Raw genomic sequence first — 17,947 nt, 5'->3', positions numbered from 1 at the left:
ATCATGTACTTTAACTGGAGATGTTAAGCTGCTTACAGATGGTATATCATGTACTTTAACTGGAGATGCTAAGCTGCATACAGATGGGTTATCAATGTTAAGCTGCTTTGTGATTTGTCATTGTGATTCAGGAATTCAGAGCTCACCAATGTAGTGAAGAAGAAGTGATGGTATTCTGTCATCATTCCCATCGACGAGAGCTGTGAAGGAAAGAAGAACCGGACAGTTCTCAATCGACTCCCACTGGGTGGTTCTCAATCGACTCCCACTGGGTGGTTCTCAATCGACTCCCACTGGGTGGTTCTCAATAGACTCCCACTGGGTGGTTCTCAATCGACTCCCACTGGGTGGTTCTCAATCGACTCCCACTGGGTGGTTCTCAATCGACTCCCACTGGGTGGTTCTCAATCAACTCCCACTGGGTGGTTCTCAATCAACTCCCACTGGGTGGTTCTCAATCAACTCCCACTGGGTGGTTCTCAATCAACTCCCACTGGGTGGTTCTCAATCAACTCCCACTGGGTGGTTCTCAATCAACTCCCACTGGGTGGTTCTCAATCAACTCCCACTGGGTGGTTCTCAATCAACTCCCACTGGGTGGTTCTCAATCAACTCCCACTGGGTGGTTCTCAATCAACTCCCACTGGGTGGTTCTCAATCAACTCCCACTGGGTGGTTCTCAATCGACTCCCACTGGGTGGTTCTCAATCAACTCCCACTGGGTGGTTCTCAATCAACTCCCACTAGACAGTTCTCAATCGAGTCCCACTAGACAGTTCTCAATCGACTCCCACTAGACAGTTCTCAATCGACTCCCACTAGACAGTTCTCAATAGACTCCCACTAGACAGTTCTCAATAGACTCCCACTAGACAGTTCTCAATCGACTCCCACTAGACAGTTCTCAATCAACTCCCACTAGACAGTTCTCAATAGACTCCCACTAGACAGTTCTCAATAGCGTCCCACTAGACAGTTCTCAATCGACTCCCACTAGACAGTTCTCAATAGACTCCCACTAGACAGTTCTCAATAGACTCCCACTAGACAGTTCTCAATAGACTCCCACTAGACAGTTCTCAATCGACTCCCACTAGACAGTTCTCAATAGACTCCCACTAGACAGTTCTCAATAGACTCCCACTAGACAGTTCTCAATAGACTCCCACTAGACAGTTCTCAAGACTCCCACTGACAGTTCTCAATAGACTCCCACTAGACAGTTCTCAATCGACTCCCACTAGACAGTTCTCAATAGACTCCCACTAGACAGTTCTCAATAGACTCCCACTAGACAGTTCTCAATAGAGTCCCACTAGACAGTTCTCAATAGACTCCCACTAGACAGTTCTCAATAGACTCCCACTAGACAGTTCTCAATAGACTCCCACTAGACAGTTCTCAATAGAGTCCCACTAGACAGTTCTCAATAGACTCCCACTAGACAGTTCTCAATAGACTCCCACTAGACAGTTCTCAATAGACTCCCACTAGACAGTTCTCAATAGACTCCCACTAGACAGTTCTCAATAGACTCCCACTAGACAGTTCTCAATCGACTCCCACTAGACAGTTCTCAATAGACTCCCACTAGACAGTTCTCAATACACTCCCACTAGACAGTTCTCAATAGACTCCCACTAGACAGTTCTCAATAGACTCCCACTAGACAGTTCTCAATAGACTCCCACTAGACAGTTCTCAATAGACTCCCACTAGACAGTTCTCAATAGACTCCCACTAGACAGTTCTCAATCGACTCCCACTAGACAGTTCTCAATAGACTCCCACTGGTTGTTCTCAATCGACTCCCACTGTGTAGTTCTCAATAGACTCCCACTAGACAGTTCTCAATAGACTCCCACTAGACAGTTCTCAATAGAGTCCCACTAGACAGTTCTCAATAGACTCCCACTAGACAGTTCTCAATAGACTCCCACTAGACAGTTCTCAATAGACTCCCACTAGACAGTTCTCAATAGACTCCCACTAGACAGTTCTCAATAGACTCCCACTAGACAGTTCTCAATAGACTCCCACTAGACAGTTCTCAATAGACTCCCACTAGACAATTCTCAATAGACTCCCACTAGACAGTTCTCAATAGACTCCCACTAGACGGTTCTTAATAGACTCCCACTGGGTGGTTCTCAATAGACTCCCACTAGACAGTTCTCAATAGACTCCCACTAGACAGTTCTCAATAGACTCCCACTAGACAGTTCTCAATAGACTCCCACTAGACAGTTCTCAATCGACTCCCACTAGACAGTTCTCAATAGACTCCCACTAGACAGTTCTCAATAGACTCCCACTAGACAGTTCTCAATAGACTCCCACTAGACAGTTCTCAATAGACTCCCACTAGACAGTTCTCAATACACTCCCACTAGACAGTTCTCTGTGTGTGTGTGTGTGTGTGTGTGTGTGTGTGTGTGTGTGTGTGTGTGTGTGTGTGTGTGTGTGTGTGTGTGTGTGTGTGTGTGTGTGTGTGTGTGTGTGTGTGTGTGTGTGTGTGTGTGTGTGTTTGTCCAATGTGTAAGGATAGCAGCACAATATCGTTAAATATCCACAGAGAAATGCATAATAATTCCCATTAACCTTTTCCATAACACAACTAGTGAATGGCTTGTTAACAGTCTGATGGCCTTGAGATAGAAGCTGTTTTTCAGTCCTTCGATCCCAGCTTTGATGCACCTGTACTGACCTCGCCTTCTGGATGATAACGGGGTGAACAGGCAGTGGCTCGGGTGGTTGTTGTCCTTGATGATCTTTTTGGCCTTCCTGTGACATCGGGTGGTGTAGGTGTCCTGGAGGGCAGGTAGTTTGCCACCGGTGATGCGTTGTGCAGACCGCACCCTCTGGAGAGCCCTGCGGTTGCGGGCAGTGCAGTTGCCGTACCAGGCGGTGATACAGCCCGACAAGATGCTCTCAAATGTGCATCTGTAAAGGTTTGTGAGGGTCTTAGGTGACAAGCCAAAATACTTCAGCCTCCTGAGGTTGAAGAGACGCTGTTGCGCCTTCTTCACCACGATGTGTGTGGGTGGATCATTTCAGAGCATCAGAGCGTCGGTGATGTGTACGCCGAGGAACTTGAAGCTTTTCACTTTCTCAACTGCTGATGTGGATAGGAGCGCTGTCTGCTGTTTCCTGAAGTCCACGATCAGCTCCTTTGTTTTGTTGACGTTGAGGGAGAGGTTATTTTCCAGGGCCAGGGCCCTCCTCCCTTTAGGCTTTGTCGTCATTGTTGGTTATCAGGCATGTAACTGTTGTGTCATCTGCAAACTTGATGATTGAGTTGGAGGCGTGTGTGACCACGCAGTCATGGGTGAACAGGAAGTACAGGAGGGGGCTGAGCACGCACCCTTGTGGGACCCCAGTGTTGAGGATCAGCAAAGAGGAGGTGTTGTTTCCTATCTTCACCACCTGGGGGCGGTCCGTCAGGAGGTCCAGGACCCAGTTGCACGGGCGGGGTTCAGAGTGATGGCGATTGCATCGTCTGTGGATCTATTGGAGCGGTATGCAAATTGGAGTGGGTCAGGGTGGCAGGTAAGGTGGAGGTGATATGGTCCCTGACTAGTCTCTCAAAGCACTTCAGGATGACAGAAATGAGTGCTACGGGGCGATAGTAATTTAGTTCAGTTACCTGAACAATGGTGAAGCAAGAGAAGACAGCAGACTGGAATAGGGAGCGATTTAAATATGTCTGTAAACACTCCAGCCAGCTGGTCTGTGCATGCTCTGAGGAAGCGGCTAGGGATGCCGTCTGGGCCAGCAGCCTTGCGAGGGTTAAAACATTTAAACGTCTTACTCTTTTTGGCCACGGAGAACGATAGAGCAGGCCACGTCGGGTGGCACTGTATTATCTTCAAAGCGGGTGAAGAAGTTGTTTAACTTGTCCGGGAGCAAGACGTCGTTGTCCGCGACGTGGCTGGTTTTCCCTTTGTAATCCATGATTGTCTGTAGACCCTGCCACATATGTATCGTGTCTGAGCTGTTAAAATTGCGACTCCTCTTTGTCTCTGTACTGTACTGACGTTATGTCTGTTTGATTGCCTTATTCCCAGTCACGATGTCATGGCTAAATGCTGTGGTTCAGTTTTTGTGCGAACGCTGCCATCTATCCACGGTTTCTGATTTGGGTAGGTTTTAATTGTCACAGTGGGAACAACATCTGCTATACACATCCTGATGAACTCAGTAACCGTGTCAGTGTACTCGTCAATGTTATTCTCAGAGGCAACCCGGAACACATCCCAGTCTTGAAACAATCTTGAAGCATAGATTCTGATTGGTCAGACCAGCGTTGAACAGTCCTTACCATCGGTGCTTCTTGTTTGAGTTTCTGCCTATAGGAAGGGATGAGCAAAATGGAGTCATGATCTGATTTGCCGATGGTAGAGGGCAGGGGAGGGCCTTGTAGGCATCCCGGAAGTTGGAGTAGTACAGTCAACGTGTTGATAAAACTTCGGTAGCATTTTCCTCAAATTTGCTTTGTTAAAATCACTCCACAACGCCGCGTTAGCTACCACTCCACAAAGCCGCGTTAGCTATCACTCCACAACGCCGCGTTAGCTACCACTCCACAAAGCCGCGTTAGCTATCACTCCACAAAGCCGCGTTAGCTATCACTCCACAAAGCCACGTTAGCTACCACTCCACAAAGCCCCGTTAGCTACCACTCCACAAAGCCCCGTTAGCTACCACTCCACAAAGCCGTGTTAGCTACCACTCCACAAAGCCCCGTTAGCTACCACTCCACAAAGCCCCGTTAGCTACCACTCCACAAAGCCCCGTTAGCTACCACTCCACAAAGCCCCGTTAGCTACCACTCCACAAAGCCCCGTTAGCTACCACTCCACAAAGCCCCGTTAGCTACCACTCCACAAAGCCGCGTTAGCTACCACTCCACAAAGCCCCGTTAGCTACCACTCCACAAAGCCCCGTTAGCTACCACTCCACAAAGCCCCGTTAGCTACCACTCCACAAAGCCCCGTTAGCTACCACTCCACAAAGCCGTGTTAGCTACCACTCCACAAAGCCGTGTTAGCTATCACTCCACAAAGCCGCGTTAGCTACCACTCCACAAAGCCGCGTTAGCTATCACTCCACAAAGCCGCGTTAGCTATCACTCCACAAAGCCACGTTAGCTACCACTCCACAAAGCCGCGTTAGCTATCACTCCACAAAGCCGAGTTAGCTACCACTCCACAAAGCCGCGTTAGCTATCACTCCACAAAGCTGCGTTAGCCATCACTCGGTGCCAGAGTGGTAGGGTTAGGTTTAGGGTCAGGGTTAGAGTGGTAGGGTTAGGTTTAGGGTCAGGGTTAGAGTTAGGGTCGGGGTTGCTAGGGTTACGGTCAGAGTTAGAGTTAGGGTCAGGGTTGCTAGGGTTACGGTCAGGGTTAGAGTTAGGGTCGGGGTTGCTAGGGTTACGGTCAGAGTTAGAGTTAGGGTCAGGGTTGCTAGGGTTACGGTCAGGGTTAGAGTTAGGGTCAGGGTTGCTAGGGTTACGGTCAGAGTTAGAGTTAGGGTCAGGGTTGCTAGGGTTACGGTCAGGGTTAGAGTTAGGGTCGGGGTTTCTAGGGTTACGGTCAGTGTTAAGGGCGGTACCTGTTTGAGTATCTCTGCGGAGGTCCGGTAGGAGCAGTCAAACAAGATATAGAACTCTTTGTCTTTCTTCATCTCCTTCAGAAGAGGTCTGGCATCAATCTCTCCAGGTGGAAGCTGCCGTATCCTGATCTTCAGGTTCAACTTAGACGGAGCCTTGATCAACTCCTGCATCCGCATCAGACCTGTGGAACACAACACATCATACAATATAGTATGGTTAGACCTAGTAGTTCTATACTGGAGAACTCTGAACAGTATCCCTGCCTGAGATTGTACCCAGCTGAGGTTCCATGGTTGTACACAGCTGAGGTTCCATGGTTGTACCCACTACACAGCTGAGGTTTCATGGTTGTACCCAGCTGAGGTTTCATGGTTGCACCCAGCTTAGGTTCCATGGTTGTACCCAGCTGAGGTTCCATGGTTGTACCCAGCTGAGGTTCCATGGTTGTACCCAGCTGAGGTTCCATGGTTGTATCCAGCTGAGGTTCCATGGTTGTACCCAGCTGAGGTTCCATGGTTGTACCCACTACACAGCTGAGGTTTCATGGTTGTACCCAGCTGAGGTTTCATGGTTGTACCCAGCTTAGGTGCCATGGTTGTACCCAGCTGAGGTTCCATGGTTGTACCAGGCTGAGGTTCCATGGTTGTACCCAGCTGAGGTTCCATGGTTGTATCCAGCTGAGGTTCCATGGTTGTACCCAGCTGAGGTTCCATGGTTGTACCCACTACACAGCTGAAGTTCCATGGTTGTACCCAGCTGATGTTCCATGGTTGTACCCAATACACAGCTGAAGTTCCATGGTTGCACCCAGCTGAGGTTCCATATTCATATTTTACCCAGGTATTATTTGCGTTTTCATCCCAAATGGCACCCTATTCCCTATGTAGGGAATAGTGTGCCATTTGGGGATGCACACATTGTATCTAAATTAAACTTTCTGACATGCAATAAGAACAATGACCACAGATTAACTTTGAAGAACTTTGTCTCGGTCTCTCACTTTGTCTCGGTCTCTCACTTTGTATCGGTCTCTCACTTTGTCTCGGGCTCTCACTTTGTCTCGGGCTCTCACTTTGTCTCAAGCTCTCACTTTGTCTCGGGCTCTCACTTTGTCTCGGTCTCTCACTTTGTCTCGGTCTCTCACTTTGTCTCGGTCTCTCACTTTGTCTCGGGCTCTCACTTTGTCTCGGGCTCTCACTTTGTCTCGGGCTCTCACTTTGTCTCGGTCTCTCACTTTGTCTCGATCTCTCACTTTGTCTCGGTCTCTCACTTTGTCTCGGGCTCTCACTTTGTCTCGGTCTCTCACTTTGTCTCGGTCTCTCACTTTGTCTCGGGCTCCCACTTTGTCTCGAGCTCTCACTTTGTCTCGGGCTCTCACTTTGTCTCGGTCTCTCACTTTGTCTCGGTCTCTCACTTTGTCTCGGGCTCTCACTTTGTCTCGGTCTCTCACTTTGTCTCGATCTCTCACTTTGTCTCGGTCTCTCACTTTGTCTCGGGCTCTCACTTTGTCTCGGTCTCTCACTTTGTCTCGGTCTCTCACTTTGTCTCGGTCTCTCACTTTGTCTCGGGCTCTCACTTTGTCTCGGGCTCTCACTTTGTCTCGGTCTCTCACTTTGTCTCGGGCTCTCAGGCTCTCACTTTGTCTCGGGCTTTCACTTTGTCTCGGGCTCTCACTTTGTCTCGGTCTCTCACTTTGTCTCGGTCTCTCACTTTGTCTCGGGCTCTAACTTTGTCTCGGTCTCTCACTTTGTCTCGGTCTCTCACTTTGTCTCGATCTCTCACTTTGTCTCAGTCTCTCACTTTCTCTTGGACTCTGAAGTTCCATGGTTGCACCCAGCTGAGGTTCCATATTCATATTTTATCCAGGTATTATTTGCGTTTTCATCCCAAATGGCACCCTATTCCCTATGTAGGGAATAGTGTGCCATTTGGGGATGCACACATTGTATCTAAATTAAACTTTCTGACATGCAATAAGAACAATGACCACAGATTAACTTTGAAGAACTTTGTCTCGGTCTCTCACTTTGTCTCGGTCTCTCACTTTGTTTCGGTCTCTCACTTTGTCTCGGTCTCTCACTTTGTCTCGGTCTCTCACTTTGTCTCGGTCTCTCACTTTGTCTCGGGCTCTCACTTTGTCTCGGTCTCTCACTTTGTCTCGGTCTCTCACTTTGTCTCGGGCTCTAACTTTGTCTCGGTCTCTCACTTTGTCTCGGTCTCTCACTTTGTCTCGATCTCTCACTTTCTCTTGGACTCTCTCTCTCTCTCTCTCTCTCTCTCTCTCTCTCTCTCTCTCTCTCTCTCTCTCTCAATTCAATTCAATTCAAAAGGGCTTTATTGACATGGGAAACATGTTAACATTGCCAAAGCAAGTGAAATAGATCATAAACAAAAGTGAAATAAACAATCAAAATGAACAGTAAATATTACACTCACAAATGACATATTATGTATATATACAGTGTTGTAACAATATACAAATAGTTCAAGAACAAAAGGGGAAATAAATAAACATAAATATGGGTTGTATTTACAATTTACAGTGGTGTTTGTTCTTCACTGGTTGCCCTTTTCTTGTGGCAACGGGTTACACATCTTGTTGCTGTGATGCCACACTGTGGTATTTCACCCAATAGATATGAGAGTTTATAAAAAAAAATTGATTTGTTTTCGAATTGGGTCTGTCTAATCTGATGGAAATATGTGTCTCTAATATGGTCATACATTTGGCAGGAGGTTAGGAAGTGCAGCTCAGTTTCCACCTGATTTTGTGGGCAGTGTGCACATAGTGTCATGTTTTGTCATTCATTATCATGTCTTGTCTCTGTGCTTCCCTTCTATTCGTTTCCCTCTTCTGGTCTTATTAGGTTCTTTCCCTCTTTCTATCCCTCTCTCTCCCCCTCCCTCTCTCCCTCTCTCGCTCTCTCTCTCTATCGTTCCGTTCCTGCTCCCAGCTGTTCCTCATTCTCCTAACTACCTCATTTACTCTTTCACACCTGTCCCCTATTTTGCCCTCTGATTAGAGTCCCTATTTCTCCCTCTGTTTTCCGCTTCTGTCCTTGTCGGATCCTTGTTTGATGTTCGCTGTTCTGTGTCCTTGTTCCGCCCTGTCGTGTTTTTACCTTCTTCAGATGCTGCATGTGAGCAGGTGTCAATGTCAGCTACGGCCGGTGCCTTCCCGAAGCGACCTGCAGTCTGTGGTCGCGTCTCCAGTCGTTCCTCTCTACTGACGATTGGATTTCAGTTTTCCTGTTTTTGCATTTACCTAGATAATATCCAGGATTATCGTTTTTGTTTAAGACTGGAATAAAGACTCTGTTTCTGTTAAGTCGCTTTTGGGTCCTCATTCACCTGCATAACAGAAGGATCCGACCAAGAATGGACCCAGCGACTACGGATTCTCGCAACACTGCCGTCGAGATCCAGGGAGCAATGCTCGGCAGACACGAGCAGGAATTGTCTGCTGCTCGTCATGCCGTTGAGACCCTGGCCGCTCAGGTTTCCGACCTCTCAGGACAGTTTCAGAGTCTTCGTCTCGTGCCACCAGCTACTTCCTGGTCTTCCGAGTCTCCGGAACCTAGGGTTAATAACCCACCATGTTACTCTGGGCAGCCCACTGAGTGCCGCTCCTTTCTCACCCAGTGTGATATTGTGTTCTCTCTCCAACCCAACACATACTCAAGAGAGAGAGCTCGGATCGCTTACGTCATATCACTCCTTACTGGTCGGGCTCGGGAGTGGGGCACAGCTATCTGGGAGGCAAGGGCTGAGTGTTCTAACGATTATCTGAACTTTAAAGAGGAGATGATACGGGTTTTTGATCGTTCAGTTTTTGGTAAGGAGGCTTCCAGGGCCCTGGCTTCCCTATGTCAAGGTGATCGATCCATAACGGATTACTCTATAGAGTTTCGCACTCTTGCTGCCTCCAGTGACTGGAACGAGCCGGCGTTGCTCGCTCGTTTTCTGGAGGGACTCCACGCTGAGGTTAAAGATGAGATTCTCTCCCGTGAGGTTCCTTCCAGCGTGGACTCTTTGATTGCACTCGCCATCCGCATAGAACGACGGGTAGATCTTCGTCACCGAGCTTGTGGAAGAGAGCTCGCGTTAACGGTGTTCCCCCTCTCCGCATCTCAACCATCTCCTCCCACCGGCTCAGAGACTGAGCCCATGCAGCTGGGAGGTATTCGCATCTCGACTAAGGAGAGGGAACGGAGGATCACCAACCGCCTTTGCCTCTATTGCGGTTCTGCTGGACATTTTGTCATTTCATGTCCAGTAAAAGCCAGAGCTCATCAGTAAGCGGAGGGCTACTGGTGAGCGCTACTACTCAGGTCTCTCCATCAAGATCCTGTACTACCTAGTCGGTCCATCTACGCTGGACCGGTTCGGCTGCTTCCTGCAGTTTCTTGATAGACTCTGGGGCTGAGGGTTGTTTTATGGACGAAGCATGGGCTCGGAAACATGACATTCCTCTCAGACAGTTAGGGAAGCCCACGCCCATGTTCGCCTTAGATGGTAGTCTTCTCCCCAGTATCAGATGTGAGACACTACCTTTAACCCTCACAGTATCTGGTAACCACAGTGAGACCATTTCCTTTTTGATTTTTCGTTCACCTTTTACACCTGTTGTTTTGGGTCATCCCTGGCTAGTATGTCATAATCCTTCTATTAATTGGTCTAGTAATTCTATCCTATCCTGGAACGTTTCTTGTCATGTGAAGTGTTTAATGTCTGCTATCCCTCCTGTTTCTTCTGTCCCCTCTTCTCGGGAGGAACCTGGTGATTTGACAGGGGTGCCGGAGGAATATCATGATCTGCGCACGGTCTTCAGTCGGTCCAGAGCCAACTCCCTTCCTCCTCACCGGTCGTATGATTGTTGTATTGATCTCCTTCCGGGGACCACTCCCCCTCGGGGTAGACTATACTCTCTGTCGGCTCCCGAACGTAAGGCTCTCGAGGATTATCTGTCTGTTTCTCTCGACGCCGGTACCGTGGTGCCTTCTTCCTCTCCCGCCGGAGCGGGGTTTTTTTTTTGTTAAGAAGAAGGACGGTACTCTGCGCCCCTGCGTGGATTATCGAGGGCTGAATGACATAACGGTTAAGAATCGTTATCCGCTTCCCCTTATGTCGTCAGCCTTCGAAATTCTGCAGGGAGCCAGGTTCTTTACTAAGTTGGACCTTCGTAACGCTTACCATCTCGTGCGCATCAGAGAGGGGGACGAGTGGAAAACGGCGTTTAACACTCCGTTAGGGCATTTTGAATACCGGGTTCTGCCGTTCGGTCTCGCTAATGCTCCAGCTGTCTTTCAGGCATTAGTTAATGATGTACTGAGAGACATGCTGAACATCTTTGTTTTCGTCTACCTTGACGATATCCTGATTTTCTCACCGTCACTCGAGATTCATGTTCAGCACGTTCGACGTGTACTCCAGCGCCTTTTAGAGAATTGTCTCTACGTGAAGGCTGAGAAGTGCGCCTTTCATGTCTCCTCTGTCACATTTCTCGGTTCTGTTATTTCCGCTGAAGGCATTCAGATGGATCCCGCTAAGGTCCAGGCTGTCACTGATTGGCCCGTTCCTAAGTCACGTGTCGAGTTGCAGCGCTTTCTCGGTTTCGCTAATTTCTATCGGCGTTTCATTCGTAATTTCGGTCAAGTGGCTGCCCCTCTCACAGCTCTTACTTCTGTCAAGACGTGCTTTAAGTGGTCCGGTTCCGCCCAGGGAGCTTTTGATCTCCTCAAGAAGCGTTTTACATCCGCTCCTATCCTTGTTACTCCTGACGTCACTAAACAATTCATTGTCGAGGTTGACGCTTCAGAGGTGGGCGTGGGAGCCATTCTGTCCCAGCGCTTCCATTCTGACGATAAGGTCCATCCTTGCGCTTATTTTTCTCATCGCCTGTCGCCATCGGAACGCAACTATGATGTGGATAACCGCGAACTGCTCGCCATCCGCTTAGCCCTAGGCGAATGGCGACAGTGGTTGGAGGGGGCGACCGTTCTTTTTGTCGTTTGGACTGACCATAAGAACCTTGAGTACATCCGTTCTGCCAAACGACTTAATGCACGTCAAGCTCGTTGGGCGTTGTTTTTCGCTCGTTTCGAGTTCGTGATTTCTTATCGCCCGGGTAATAAGAACACCAAGCCTGATGCCTTATCCCGTCTCTTTAGTTCTTCTGTGGCTTCTACCGACCCCGAGGGGATTCTCCCTGAAGGGCGTGTTGTCGGGTTGACTGTCTGGGGAATTGAGAGACAGGTAAAGCAAGCACTCACTCACACTGCGTCGCCGCGCGCTTGTCCTAGTAACCTTCTTTTCGTTCCTGTCTCTACTCGTCTGGCTGTTCTTCAGTGGGCTCACTCTGCCAAGTTAGCTGGCCACCCCGGCGTTCGGGCTACGCTTGCTTCTATTCGCCAGCGGTTTTGGTGGCCTACTCAGGAGCGTGACACGCGCCGTTTCGTGGCTGCTTGTTCGGACTGCGCGCAGACTAAGTCAGGTAACTCTCCTCCTGCCGGTCGTCTCAGACCGCTTCCCATTCCTTCTCGACCATGGTCTCACATCGCCTTAGACTTTATTACCGGTCTGCCTTCGTCTGCGGGGAAGACTGTGATTCTTACGGTTGTCGATAGGTTCTCTAAGGCGGCACATTTCATTCCCCTCGCTAAGCTTCCTTCCGCTAAGGAGACGGCACAAATCATCATTGAGAATCTGTTCAGAATTCATGGCCTCCCGTTAGACGCCGTTTCAGACAGAGGCCCGCAATTCACGTCACAGTTTTGGAGGGAGTTCTGTCGTTTGATTGGTGCTTCCGTCAGTCTCTCTTCCGGTTTTCATCCCCAGTCTAACGGTCAAGCAGAAAGGGCCAATCAGACGATTGGTCGCATATTACGCAGCCTTTCTTTTCGAAACCCTGCGTCTTGGGCAGAACAGCTCCCTGGGCAGAATACGCTCACAACTCGCTTCCTTCGTCTGCTACCGGGCTATCTCCGTTTCAGAGTAGTCTTGGGTACCAGCCTCCTCTGTTCTCGTCCCAGCTCGCCGAGTCCAGCGTTCCCTCCGCTCAGGCTTTTGTCCAACGTTGTGAGCGCACCTGGAGGAGGGTCAGGTCTGCACTTTGCCGTTACAGGGCGCAGACTGTGAGAGCCGCCAATAAACGTAGGATTAAGAGTCCTAGGTATTGTCGCGGTCAGAGAGTGTGGCTTTCCACTCGTAACCTTCCCCTTACGACAGCTTCTCGCAAGTTGACTCCGCGGTTCATTGGTCCGTTCCGTGTCTCTCAGGTCGTCAATCCTGTCGCTGTGCGACTGCTTCTTCCGCGACGAAGATTCTTCGTCCACCCTGTCTTCCATGTCTCCTGTGTCAAGCCTTTTCTTCGCACCCCCGTTCATCTTCCCTCCCCCCCCATCCTTGTCGAGGGCGCACCTATTTACAAGGTACGGAAGATCATGGACATGCGTTCTCGGGGACGTGGTCACCAGTACTTAGTGGATTGGGAGGGTTACGGTCCTGAGGAGAGGAGTTGGGTTCCATCTCGGGACGTGCTGGACCGTTCGTTGATTGATGATTTTCTCCGTTGCCACCAGGGTTCCTCCTCGAGTGCGCCAGGAGGCGCTCGGTGAGTGGGGGGGTACTGTCATGTTTTGTCATTGATTATCCTGTCTTGTCTTTGTGCTTCCCTTCCATTCGTTTCCCTCTTCTGGTCTTATTAGGTTCTTTCCCTCTTTCTATCCCTCTCTCTCCCCCTCCCTCTCTCCCTCTCTCACTCTCTCTCTCTCTATCGTTCCGTTCCTGCTCCCAGCTGTTCCTCATTCTCCTAACTACCTCATTTACTCTTTCACACCTGTCCCCTATTTTGCCCTCTGATTAGAGTCCCTATTTCTCCCTCTGTTTTCCGCTTCTGTCCTTGTCGGATCCTTGTTTGATGTTCGCTGTTCTGTGTCCTTGTTCCGCCCTGTCGTGTTTTTACCTTCTTCAGATGCTGCATGTGAGCAGGTGTCAATGTCAGCTACGGCCGGTGCCTTCCCGAAGCGACCTGCAGTCTGTGGTCGCGTCTCCAGTCGTTCCTCTCTACTGACGAGTGGATTTCAGTTTTCCTGTTTTTGCATTTACCTAGATAATATCCAGGATTATCGTTTTTGTTTAAGACTGGAATAAAGACTCTGTTTCTGTTAAGTCGCTTTTGGGTCCTCATTCACCTGCATAACACATAGCCTGGTCTGCCTACAGGAGCCTCTCTGAATAGCAAGGCTATGCTCACCATGATTTTGTTAATTTGGGATCAGTCACAGTGGACAGGTATTATGCCACTGTGTACTCTCTGTTTAGAGCCAAATAGCATTCTAGTTTGCTCAGTTCTTTTGTTAATTACTTGACACATTGGAAAGAATTATCTTTTGTTTACTCATGAATATGTTGGGTCTTTGTGTGTATCTCTGTGTGTGTGTGTGTGTCTCACTCACTCACTTAGAAGCCCGACCAATGTCGTGGCACCCATGTTGGCTCAGACCAGAGAACCAAGTGAAAATCTGTTGCCATGGTAGAGACCGGGTGACCTCTGATACGACACACAACAAGCCCATCATATAAAACGATGCACCACAGAATGAATAGGTATTTATACAGTACATATCTCAATGGGATAAACACTAGTTAATAGGTATTTATACAGTACATATCTCAATGGGATAAACACTGATTGCAGTTTTTTCCAACTGCTTATACACAAAATCTTTTCATGTCACACGATTTTTGGAACCTCTCACTCAAATTACAAAACTACACACCAAATATCCAAAACCAGAAGCTATTTCTCAGCCTTTGACTCAGTTGTCAATTGCATAAAACATTTTTTTCAAAACACTACACACAATTCTCTACCTAAAACAATTTTTTTAACAGGAAGTGACTTGCTTTCCTTTTCCAAACACAACCAATCAAAATGCTACACTTGATCATGTGATCAACCACGGTTTGACCATGAGAGAGGCTGGACTGAGAGTCGATTTACAGTGGCGTCCATAATTCGAACCTTCAGAAATGAGAACAGGTATGCAACTATCTAAATGACTATTTTATCATTACAGTAATGTACAGCCGCTTCTCCAGGCAATGGCGGACGCATGTGGGGACATAGAGGTTGGATACGTCATGCTAGGAGATACTTCCCTCCATGTGGGGACATAGATGTTGGATACTCCATGCTAGGAGATACTTCCCTCCATGTGGGGACATAGATGTTGGATACTCCATGCTAGGAGATACTTCCCTCCATGTGGGGACATAGAGGTTGGATACTCCATGCTAGGAGATACTTCCCTCCATGTGGGGACATAGATGTTGGATACTCCATGCTAGGAGATACTTCCCTCCATGTGGGGACATAGATGTTGATACTCCATGCTCCATGTGGGGACATAGAGGTTGGATACTCCATTTACTATTTACATTTAAGTCATTTAGAGATATCCAGAGCGACTTCCCATCCATGTGGGGACATAGATGTTGCCCATGCTGTACCATGTGGGGACATAGGTGGATGCTAGAGATACTTCCCTCCATGTGGGGACGATGTTGGATACCCATGCTAGGAGATACTTCCCTCCATGTGGGGACATAGATGGTTGGATACGCATAGAGGTTGGATATGCCATGCTAGGAGATACTTCCCATCCATGTGGGGACATAGAGGTTGACTCTGTCCAAGGTTGGATTCGCCATGCTAGGAGATACTTCCCTCCATGTGGGGACATAGAGGTTGACTCTGTCCAAGGTTGGATACACCATGCTAGGAGATACTTCCCTCCATGTGGGGACAGAGAGGTTGGATACGACATGCTAGGAGATACTTCCCTCCATGTGGGGACAGAGAGGTTGGATACGACATGCTAGGAGATACTTCCCTCCATGTTTGGCAAGAGAAAACGTATCTTGTGATGTGGACGAAGTATTGTGGCCAGACCCAGGCCGGAGAAGAGATGTAGCGTAGCTTAGCACTGGTGACTGTCCCCCCCCCTACCAATTCCTGGACTGCCCCCTTGGGACCCCACACACACAATTGTTCTTTACTGTATTCTAAAGAATATACTTTTGGTTTACATATGTTTATGGTTTTGTTGTATGCTACTGTATACAACAGTAATGTTTGGCCTAATAAATATTTTCTGTTTCTACATTGCATTGGTGTTTACAGTGTACTTGTTACCCTCTCAGCAGATGACTTTCACTGTAGAACATTGTATTGAAATGTAGATATAAGTCTATGAAAGACCAAAGAGCTTTAGATTTAGAACAACGGTGTTTACATGGTATATCCAAAAATGTCCTTTTATGAAAGCAGTGTTTGCCATTTGATGCAAATGCTTCATTCTGACACGTGTTTATGGCATTTTGAATGCCGTGTTATATTTTGAAGGAGATGTGAGGCATTTTGCATTTTGTGTGTGCAGTTTTGGGAATTGTGTGTAGAGTTTTGAAAAATGTGTGTAAGCAGTTGGAAAAACCTGTAAACACTGTTTCCCCATGTTCAATGAACCATAAACAATTAGTGAACATGCACCTGTGGAACGGTCGTTAAGACACTAACAGCTTACAGATGGTAGGCAATTAAGGTCACAGTTATGAAAGGACACTAAAGAGGCCTTTCTACTGACTCTGAAAAACACCAAAAGAAAGATGCCCAGGGTCCCTGCTCATCAGTGTGAACGTGCCTTAGGCATGCTGCAAGGAGGCATGAGGACTGCAGATGTGGCCAGGGCAATACATTGCAATGCCTGTACTGTGAGACGCCTAAGACAGCGCTACAGGGAGACAGGACGGACAGCTGATCGTCCTCGCAGTGGCAGACCACGTGTAACAACACCTGCACAGGATCGGTACATCCGAACATCACACCTGCAGGTCAGGTACAGGATGGAAACAACAACTGCCCGAGTTACACCAGGAACACACAAATTCCTCCATCACTGCTCAGACTGTCCGCTATAGGCTGAGAGAGGCTGGACTGAGGGTTTGTAAATACACACACACACACACACACACACACACACACACACACACACACACACACACACACACACACACACACACACACACACACACACACACACACACACACACACACACACACACACACACACACACACTGGACACAAATGTAAAATGCAACACATGGTCCCATGTTTACTGAGCTGAAATAAAAGATCCCAGAAATGTTCCATACGCACAAAAAGCGTATTTAAAACAAGATGTTTCTTCTCCCTGTTAGTGAACATTTCTCCTTTACCAAGATAATCATAATAGATACATCCACCTGACAGGTGTGGCATATCTGGTGCTGGGCACAATAAATGGCCACTCTAAAATGTGCAGTTTTGTCACACAACACAATGCACAGCGTGTGTGTCTGTGTGTATGTGTGTGTGTGTGTATCTGTGCGTGTGTGTGTGTGTGTGTGTGTGTGTGTGTATGTGTGTGTGTGTGTGTGTGTGTGTGTGTGTGTGTGTGTGTGTGTGTGTGTGTGTGTGTGTGTGTGTGTGTGTGTGTGTGTGTGTGTGTGTGTGTGTGTGTGTGTGTGTGTGTGTGTGTGTGTGCGTGCGTGTGCATTTGCGTGTGTGTGTGTGTGTGTGTGTGCGTGTGCATTTGTGCGTGTGCGCACGTGTGTGTGTGCGTTTGTGCGTGTGCGCACGTGTGTGTGTGTGTGTGTGTGTGTGTGTGTGTGTGTGTGTGTGTGTGTGTGTGTGTGTGTGTGTGTGTGTGTGTGTGTGTGTGTGTGTGTGTGTGTGTGTGTGTGGGTATGTGTCTATGTGTGTGTGTGTGTGTGTGTGGGTATGTGTCTATGTGTGTGTGTGTGTGTGTGTGGGTATGTGTCTATGTGTGTGTGTGTGTGTGCGTGTGTGCGTGCGTGCGCTCCTACCTGTGCTATCCTCGTAGACCACTGTTAGGCTCTTCCACTTGAAGAAAGTCACTATGTCCAGTATGGCTCTGGAGATTGCAGTGTATTCTGGGTAGAGGTTGATGTAAAATGTGTCTCTGTTGTCCACTGACGGGTGTTTCCAGCGCGTCTGGATGTGAGGTACCTTAGCCGGGACGAACAATACAATTTAAAATGTTCATTTAAATGTATTCTCATTTCTATTTTTTCTCCCCCTACCTCATCATGTTGTAAACACAACGTATAGCAAGATCGTGGTCGGGATAACGTGTAACTATCAAAAACACCGGTGTGATAAGAATGTAAAAACACCAGTATATGAATGTAAAAACACCAGTATATGAATGTAAAAACACCATACTCTCCTCTCCTTTGGTTTGTTATGGTGCCATGTCATGGTGTCATGT

At 48.1% G+C, this 17,947-nt stretch overlaps 1 protein-coding gene across 2 annotated transcripts in view; it reads right to left on the bottom strand.

The window, feature by feature from the left end:
* The window catches only part of LOC124007011 (glutamate receptor ionotropic, kainate 1-like), a 116,181-nt gene that overhangs the window by 64,547 nt on the left and 33,687 nt on the right, over window positions 1-17,947 (bottom strand). For both annotated transcript variants that reach the window (XM_046317245.1, XM_046317246.1), the window contains exons 4-6: window positions 17,523-17,685; window positions 5,614-5,795; window positions 147-200 (exon numbers count right to left, since the gene is read on the bottom strand). In XM_046317245.1, the coding sequence (XP_046173201.1) occupies window positions 147-200; window positions 5,614-5,795; window positions 17,523-17,685 (399 nt within the window). The remainder of the gene's footprint in view (window positions 1-146; window positions 201-5,613; window positions 5,796-17,522; window positions 17,686-17,947) is intronic.

Source organism: Oncorhynchus gorbuscha, linkage group LG20 (genome assembly GCF_021184085.1).
Source record: "Oncorhynchus gorbuscha isolate QuinsamMale2020 ecotype Even-year linkage group LG20, OgorEven_v1.0, whole genome shotgun sequence".
In the NCBI taxonomy this organism is placed as follows: Eukaryota; Metazoa; Chordata; class Actinopteri; order Salmoniformes; family Salmonidae; genus Oncorhynchus; species Oncorhynchus gorbuscha.
This window is presented reverse-complemented; position numbering and strand designations above follow the sequence as displayed.